General features: G+C 58.1%; 1 protein-coding gene across 1 annotated transcript; it reads right to left on the bottom strand.

Moving 5' to 3' along the window:
• Positions 1-851: 851 nt before the first annotated feature.
• RTL6 (retrotransposon Gag like 6) lies at positions 852-1,588 on the bottom strand. The gene has a single exon (XM_056107030.1). The coding sequence runs from the start codon at positions 1,584-1,586 to the stop codon at positions 855-857; it is 732 nt and encodes a 243-aa protein (XP_055963005.1). The 5' UTR covers positions 1,587-1,588; the 3' UTR covers positions 852-854.
• Between the last annotated feature and the right edge of the window lie 7,499 nt (positions 1,589-9,087).

The raw sequence follows: 9,087 nt of genomic DNA, 5'->3' as shown, positions 1-9,087 counted from the left end.
GGCCAGCGAGGGCATCGGGGAGACCCGGGAGATGCCGTCACCTGCCCACCACATCCAAACCCCGGGGCAAGAGGGAGGGTCCTCAGGCCCAGCCTTGGGGACCCTGGGCCAGCGCTGCCTAGATCAGGCATCAGAGCAGGGCAGATCCCCCCACACCCTGCACCCCCGCGGTGACCAAGGTTCAGCGGCCATATGGACGCAGCAATTTGGCTTCAGACGGACTGAGAAGGCAGAGCTCCGGGCAGGGCCGCCCGGCCTGGCTGATGAAGCCCCTCGGGAGAGGGATGACGGGCGGCCGGAGGCATCTGAGCTGCCCAGCAGGCCCTGCGGCGCCGCTGGGTCACCCAGGGCCGGGCCTCACAGGTTGCTTCCGGGAGCAGGTGCTGGGGCCGGGTGTCCTGCCGTGACTTCCAAGGGGCGTGGTGCGAGGGGAAGGCCGGGCTGTGCCCACCAGCTGCCCGCGATCCCCAGAAGCGCATCCCGAAGGTCCTGACCCTGGAGCTGGTAGGAGGCACTCCTCGGAGCCGGGACGAGGCCACGGCCTGCCACACTGACCCCCACGGGCAGGAGGCCGGGCTCCGCACGGGTGTCCGTCCACGGCGAGTCACCGGCGCGCGCCGGGCTCCGCGCCCCCGTGTCCGCGGCGAGTCACCGGCGCGCGCCGGGCTCCGCGCCCCGGTGTCCGCGGCGAGTCACCGGCCCGCACCGGGGGTCCTCCGCTGCAGGTGGGCTGGCGCCGGGCCCGGGGGCGGCGCTGTGGACGTCTCTTCTGCGAGGAAGGGGTTTCCGCGAGCAAGCAGGAGGGGGCCGCATGCGAGGCGCCGGAGGGCGCGGGCGGCGGTCCACGCCGGGCCTCAGAGGTGGCGCGCGCGCGTGGGCAGGGCGGGCGCGGGGCTGGCCCCGCCGGCGGCCGGGTGCACGGGGCAGGGCGCGGGGGGCGCGGCGGCCGCGGCGGCCAGCTGGCGGCACAGCAGCTGGCGCTCGCGCAGGGCGCGCGTGGCCGCGGCCGTCCTGCGGGTCTGCGCGCGGCGCGCGTGGCGCGGCGGGGCCTTGTAGGTCCGGCGCAGCTCGGCCAGGAAGCCCTGGTAGTCGTCGCGCAGCGGGCTGCCGGGCTGCATGTGCGGGATGGCCCAGCGCTCGGCCTCGCCCGTCAGGCGCGACACCAGGAAGGCCACGCGCTCCGCCTCGCCGGGGAAGCGCGAGGCCTGGAAGATCATGAAGCGGTCCATCTGCATGAGGAAGCCGGCCAGCTGGCCCGGCTCGCCCGAGAAGGGCTCGGGCAGCGACGTGGGCGGCGTGGTCAGCGGGCGCGCGCCGGCCGAGGCCATCGCCGACACGGGCGGCGTGATCTGCAGCGCGCCGGGGATGCGCGCCCGCGTGCGCAGCAGCGTCAGCTCGGCCGTGACGCTCTCCAGCATGTGCGTCAGGGTGGCCTTCTCGGCGCGCAGCGTGGACGCCTCGCGCCGCAGCGCCGAGTTGGTCAGGCGCAGCGAGGTCAGCGTGTCCGCCACGGCGTCCACCTGCGCGCCGCCCGCGGGCGCCGGCGCGGCGGGCGCCTCCAGCTTGGCGGCGCGCGGCTGCACCATGCCCCCGCGCGGGCACAAAGGGGCCCGGCGCGCCCACCTGCGCCTACCTGCCGGCCCGGCGGCCTCCTCCTCCGCCTCTCCGCGGGCCGGGGCGGGGGTCAGCTCGGGGCGGCGCCGGCCCGCCCGCGGCTGCTGCCCGCTCGCTCGGCTCGGGCCCGCGGCGGCGGCGGCGGCGCGGAGGGCGCGGAGGGCGCGGCGGCGGCGCGGGCGGCGCGAGGCCTCGCGCGGGCCCCGCCGGTTGCCATGGAGACCGCCCGCTCCCCGGGCTGCGTGTGTGCGTGCGTGTCTGCGTGCGTGCGCCCGCCCCGGAAGTGGCGCCGAACCCCGCCCCGAGAACTCCAGGCCCCGCCCCCGGGCTCCCGCCGGCAGGGCGGTGGCTTGGGCCGCCTGGCCCCGCAGCCAATCAGCCGTGAGTCGGTGGGCGTGGCTAGGGTCGGTGGGCGTGGCTGCTCCCTCCGCCCGGGCGGCCTGGCCCCGCAGCAGCGGAGCAGGCGTGAGTCGGAGGGCGTGGCTATTCCCTCCACTCTGGCGGCCTGACCCCGCAGCCAATCAGTCGTGAGTCAGAAGGCGTGGCTAGAGCCGGTGGGCGTGGCTAATCCCTCAGCCCGGGCGGCCTGGCCCCGCCGCCGGGCTGACCTGAGTCGGTGGGCGTGGCTACTTGCTCTTCTTGGGAGGCCTTGCTCCAGGCATGAGTCGTGGGCGTGGCTATTCCCTCCGCCGGCGGCCTGGCCCCGCAGCCAATCAGCCGTGAGTTGGTGGGCGTGGCTAGGGCCGGTGGGCGTGGCTGCTCCCTCCGCCCGGGCGGCCTGGCCCCGCAGCTGGGCAGGCCTGAGTCCGCGGCCTTGCTCCAGGCGTGAGTCGTGGGCGTGGCCCCGCAGCCAATCAGGTGTGCGTTGGTGGGCGTGGCTAGAGTCGGTAGGCGTGGCTATTTTCTACACCCGAGCGGCGTGAGGCGTGGGCGCGGCTATTCCTTTCCGCGGCCTTGCTTTGCAGCCAATCAGGTGTTGGTGGGCGTGGCTACTCGCTCCTCTCGGGCGGCCTTGCCCCGCAGCCAATCAGGCGTGAGTGGGTGGGCGTGGCTATTTGCTCCATGAGTCGGTGGGCGTGGCCTTTCATTCCGCCCCTCCCCCCCAATTTGGGTATTCTGTGAGGATATTTTTAAGGAAGCTTGCTTTGCATATTATCATCGGAATAAAATTCACTGTCGCAGAGGTTGCTGTCAGAGAATTCTTTGTCTCCTCTTAACTGGGAACAAATGGATAAGTTGTTGCACCCAGTCTTTTACTCTGGTACTGCCTGTTACAAAATGCTAATTTCTATGAGTTCGGGGTCACACCCAGCGGTGCTCAGGGCTTCCTCCTGGCTCTGCGCTCAGGGATCACCCCTGACGGTGCTCTTGGTATGGCATTTCAGGGATGGAACCCTGGCCAGCCGCGTGCAAGGCGAGCATGCTACCTGCTACTCTCTCTCCATCCAGTCCCACAAAATGTTACAGACTGTCCTGGAAACCATCTTCTCGTCTCGATAGCTTGTTGGATTTTCTTTTTTCTATTAAAGATGTTTGCCAGGTCTGGTTTTCTATTATTGCCTGCTGTCCTGCTGAATTTGGAGGATCTGGGTGGAGGATGCTCGACTCCAATTCGAGTAGGCTTGGAGATCTCAGCCCCGGAACCCACGTGGCTTTGTCCCTCTGCCGGTACCTTCAGGTGTGCGGAGAGTGGTCTCAGCATGGTGGTGTCTGGTCCTGGAGGTCTTCGGCTGCCGGAGCCCTGGTCGGGGCGGGGAGGAAAGCTCAACCCGCTCCCTCCAAGGGGCCCCGGGAAGGAGTAGCCAGGCGTGGGGGCATGCCCCCGCGCCTAGCATGGTCTCAAATCCTCCAAATTCCAGTAGGTGGGAGTCACACCCACCACCTGGCCCCCTGGCGCCGTATAATCCCATCAACGGCCAAGACTCAGAGACTAAAATCCAGCTCCCGGACGAGAACAGTGCAGTCTCCTGTCCCCGCGCCTGGCTGTTCCTTGCCGGGGCCCCTTGGAGGGGAGCGGGTCGAGCTTTCCTCCCCGCCCCAACCAGGGCTCCAGCAGCCAAAGACCTCCAGGACCAGCCACCACCATGCTGAGACCACTCTCCGCACACATGAAGGTACTGGCAGAGGGACAAAGCCACACGGGTTTCAGGGCCGAGATCTCCAAGCCTACTCGGATTGGAGTCGAGCATCCTCCACCCAGATCCTCCAAATTCCAGTAGGCGGGGGTCACACCCACCACCTGGCCCCCTGGCGCCGTGTAATCCCATCAATGGCCAAGACTCAGAGTATAAAATCCAGTGCATTCGCGGCCGGGTGACATCTTATCAGGACATCTTTTTTATGACATCTTATCATCTCATTCCTACTTTGGACAAACTTGCAGGCTATCGAATGTAGCCTGCCCACAGGGCAGAGTCTGGCAAACTCCCCATGGCATACCAAATATGCCAAATACCACTAACAATGATGGGTCTCATTCTCCTAAAGAGCCTTGAATATAATCTCAGGGCTAGGATGAAAGAGACGTTACTGGGGCCTGCTCGAGGCCATCGACGAATAACAGGTCCTGCTGAAATCTCTACCTCCCTTTAATTAAGCAAGCCCCTTTTCACATCCCTGCCCGCCCTAGTTCCCACGTGGAAGTTCTGCATCAGCCTTTGTCTATAAATCCCAGCCAGAGAGTATGGGCTTTATTTCTTGTTCTCCTTTTGGCTCCCAACTGGGTACTTGTTTCACGGACCTTGATGAGCTGCTCCTGAATGGTCAGTCCCTGGTGGCGTCTGGCTGGGGAACAGTCACTGCCCGTTCTCTCAAGCAGCAGGAGTCTCTGTTGGCTGTCCCCATCCCAGAGCTGCAGGATGAATATTATTCTTGAGTCTGACCTCCAGGATGGACTGTCACTGAAACAGTGCAAGCAGGTTCTTCAAACAGCACATGAACCTAGACGTGAACAATCAAAGGAACTGGGAAAAATTTCTAATTATGGGGCCGGAAAGATTATACAGTGGTTAGGGCACTAGCCTTGCATGGGGAAAATCTGGGTTCAACTCCCAGCACATGGTCCCCTGAGCACCCCCAGGAGTAATTGCTGAGCACAGAGCCAGAAGTAAGCCCTGAGATTCGCGTGACATGACACACCCTACAAAAAATCATAAATATATACAAGTTCAGCACTTCTTCAATACAGCCTGAAATAACCCGTCTTTTAAAAACAAGTGACAAGGGAAAATCAAAAGATTTTTGAGACTATAATAAAATAAATAAAGGCCCTCCTATTGATCATCAATTTGCTCGAGCGGGCCCAGTAACGTCTCCATTGGAGACTTTGTTGTTACTGTGTCTGGCATCTCGAATACGTCATGGGGAGCTTGCCGAGCTCTCCGAGAGGGGCGGAGGAATCGAACCTGGGTCGGCCAGGTCAGCCGCATGCAAGGCAAACGCCCTACCTGCTGTGCTATCGCTCCAGTAAAAATGATAGTAAGGAAATTCTATAAACAATTGTGTGCCTATGACTCAGATAACCTCCAGGTTAGAAAGATACAGGCCACCAAAATAAGCAAAAGTAACACCGGAGTGGCCCTACCATAAGCAAGAGAGTAAATTCATTTCATTTAACTCACACTGAAGCCCAGGACCAGATAACATCACTAGTGAATTCTACTAAACACCTGAAAACTATTATCTCCAGAGCTATGGAACAGCAGGTAAGGTGTTTGCCTTGCATATGGCTGACCCAGGTTCAACCCCTGGCACCCCCTGCCCCACCAAGAGTGATCCCTGAGTGCAGAACCAGGAGTGAATCCCCTGGTATCACCACGTATGACCCATAAAGGAAAAAAATATTATTCCTATCAAGCACCAGAAAAGTTAGTACGGGAGGAAAGACACTGACTTGCGTGCAGCCCACCCCAGCTTGACCCCCAAACACTGATAGGCACGACCTTTGAGCACCATCAGGTGTGGGCCCCCCTCAAAAAAGAGACATTTATAAAAAATGTTTAAAAGCAATTTTTTTTTTTTTGCTTTTTGGGTCACACCCAGCAATGCTCAGGGGTTACTCCTGGCTCTGCACTCAGGAATTACTCCTGGCGGTGCTTGGGGGACCATATGGGATGCCGGGGATTGAACCCGGGTCGGCTGCATGCAAGGCAAACGCCCTACCCGCTGTGCTATCGCTCCGGCCCTAAAAGGAATTTTTTCCTAACGATTCCAAAACTCAGACGATCAGGGAATATTAAGCAACTCTTCATCACAGATAAATCAAAGACATCGTAAGATCAAGAAATAGACCAATAATAAGCCTTAACAAAAGTATATGGATTCAAAAATCCCCAAGAAAATCGTAGCAGGCCAATGCCGGCAACATGGGAGGAAAGAAAGAGAAAAACTAACCACAAGCAAAGCGGAGTTTTAGCCCATAAAGGCGAAGCTGGTGCAACGACATTGTGACCCATCACTTAAAATATAAGGGTGGAAGCCACGTGACCGTCAAAATGGTCACAGAAAGCGGCATTTGACAAAAGCCAGGGCGCTCTCATGATAAAAATACTCCACAAAGTAGGAATAAAAGGGAATTTTTGCTCTGCGAGAAAGAGCATCAACAAAACACCTACCGCTGGCATCTTACCGAGGATGAGAGGCTGGCGCCCTCCCCCGAGAGGACACAGAACTAAGAATAACCACTCCCTCCTCTTGCACCGACATTACCCTGCACTGGAGGGTCCAGCCAGAACGCTTGGGCAAGACAGATGAATAAAGGGCATCTTGGCCGAGAAGGAAGAAGTCAAACCCTCTCTAGTCACGGCTAGAGCTGATATCGGAGCGGTTTGGACCGCGCACGCCATCCGCGTAAGTCAAGCTGATCAGCGCAGCGAAGGGGCATGACACGGACACAACAAATGAAAACACGCTTGAGCCATGAACGTTCCCCAAACGGAGTCGAGAATGCACTCCCACTCACATCCTGTCAAAGGCATGAGGGAGTTGAGGATCGATTCAACGGAAGGGCACGGCTTACTTATGGCCCGACAACAGAGCATCAGCAGCGAGAACGAGACGCGATCACACGGGTGGGGAATGACCCGATCCTCCCGATTGGGAAACAACTCTGCTTACCAGATGGCAAGTCTCCCAAATTGATCTCAGCATCCCCGTGCTCCCAGGGGCTCGTGTGTATGTAAGTGGCAGTCTGCGTCTAAAATTAATCGAACAATTCAAAGGACCCATGAAGCCAGAGCACTAAGTGTGTGTGTGTGGGGGGGGGTGGGCCCACGGTTCCCAATCTCAAAACTCGGGGTCCAGGGGCTGGAGGGATAGCAAAGCGGGAAGGCGTTTGCCTTGCACACGGCCGACCCAGGTTCGATTCCCAGCATCCCATATGGTCACCCCGAGCACCGCCAGGAGTGATTCCTGAGTGCATGAACCAGGAGTAACCCCTGTGCATCACTGGGTGTGACCCAAAAAGCAAAAAAAAAAAAAAAAAGCAAAAGCAAAAACAAAAACTCAGGGCTGGAGCGATAGCACAGCGGGTAGGGCGTTTACCTTGCACGCAGATGACCCGGGTTTGATTCCCAGCATCCCATATGGTCCCCCAAGCACAGCCAGGAGTAACCCCTGAGCATGGCTGAGTGTGACCCAAAGAGAAAAAAAAAATCTCAAAACTCATCAATACGGCCTGGGTATGGCAGGAGGTGCTGGCCTAGTGAGGGTCAGTGGGGTCCGAAAGTCTAGTTTCCGCCCATCACTAGGCCATCGCCCCTGTCCCGCCATCTGGGAACCGCTGCTTGTTCCTCTCGTGTTGGTTTCTCCCTGATCTGTGCTCACTAAGAAACCCACGCTTGGGGCCCTTGTGTTATCACAAATGGTTAGACTTCAGCTCCTTCCCGTGTGTGTGTGTGTGTGTGTATGAGTGTGTGTGAATGTGAGTATGGGGGTGTATGTGTGTGAATTCATGAGTGTATGTGTGTCTGTATGTACGTGTGTATGAGTGTCTTTGTGAGTGTATGAATGAATGAGTGCATGTGTGTGAGTATATGTGAGTATGTATGAGTGTGTGTACAAGTATGTGTGTACGAGTGTGTGTATGTGAGTATGTATGTGTATGTATGTGTGTCCATGAGTGTGTGTGAGTGTGAGTGTATGTGTGTGGGTGTGTATATGAGTATGTGCATGAGTATATGTGTGAGTTTGTGTGTGTGTTTGTGGGTACCTGAGTGTACGAGTGTGTGTGAGTGTATGTGTGAATGTGCATATGAGTGTGCGTGTGAGTGAGTGTAGTTTGTGTGTGTATGAGTGAGTGTCAGTGTGTGTGTATGAGTGTGTGTGTATAAGTGTGAGTTTATGTGTGATTGAGTGTATGAGTGTGTATGAAGGTGTGTGTATGAGTGTGTTTATGTGAGAGTGTGTGTGTGTGAGTGTGTATAAGTGTGTGTGAGTGTGTGTGGACACAGCAACCTTATTCAGCTCTAGGCTAGTTTGATGTTGTCGTGAACGTGGAGGTCCCAGTATCTTTTTAAATTTGTGTCCTTGTCTTCTTTGGGAAAATGCACCACATTGGGGTAGCTGAGTCAGACGGGAATCCTAGTTGTGACTTTTCTCAGACGCCTCCGTGACTTTTGTGGGGGATGCGCCCACTGGCTCCCACCTTGGTGCCCCCCGCCTCCCCGCGTCCTTCCAACACTCTTGTTTCTCGATTCCTGGTTCTTCCGGGGGAGGGGAAGTCTCAGTGCTCTGTATCACGTTCCCTGGAATAAGATGCTGAAAGCCTCTGGGGGTGCCTGACGGCCCTCTGGACGCCTTCACAGCTTGAAGCTTTCCTGTGAGGGTGAGAATAGAAGCTGGTGGCAGAGGACAGACTTGTAGAGCATCTGACAGGGACGAGTAACTCACTCACAGAAAGAACACTCTAGGGGCTGGAGCAATAGCACAGCGGGTAGGGCGTTTGCCTTGCACACGGCCAACCCGGGTTCGTTTCCCAGCATCCCATATGGTCCCCTGAGCATCGCCAGGGGTGATTCTTGAGTGCAGAGCCAGGAGTAACCCCTGTGCATTGCCGGGTGTGACCCAAAAAGCAAAAAAAAAAAAAAAAAAAGGAACACTAGCAATAGCACAGCGGTGAGGGCGTTTGCCTTGCATGCAGACAACCAGGGTTCGATTTCCAACATCCCATAAGGTCCCCTTAGCACTGCCAGGAGTGACCCCTGAGCAGCATCACTGGGTGTGACCCAAAGAGAAAAAAAAAAACGAAAGAGCAAACATTCCGATTTGAAAATAGGACCAAAGTCCTGATCGGACACACAGCCAAGAGGACAGACAGACAGACAGTAGCACCTGAACCCACATTCATGTCATTAGCCTGTAGGGAAATGATGACTCCCAGTAGGAGGGCAGAGAGATGGCCGTGGGCATAGGCTTATGCCCGCTGGTTCCATCCCTGACTGGAAGCCCCTCCCCGCCCAGCAAAACCTCCAGAGG

Source organism: Sorex fumeus, unplaced genomic scaffold (genome assembly GCF_029834395.1).
Source record: "Sorex fumeus unplaced genomic scaffold, SorFum_2.1 ptg000153l, whole genome shotgun sequence".
NCBI classification, from domain to species: Eukaryota; Metazoa; Chordata; class Mammalia; order Eulipotyphla; family Soricidae; genus Sorex; species Sorex fumeus.
The sequence above is the reverse complement of the archived record's forward strand: the minus strand, read 5'-3'. Positions and strand labels throughout refer to the sequence as shown.

Coding starts and splice junctions, on each gene's coding strand:
- RTL6 (XM_056107030.1), bottom strand. CDS start 1,586: ATGGTGCAGCCGCGCGCCGCCAAGCTGGAGGCGCCCGCCGCGCCGGCG.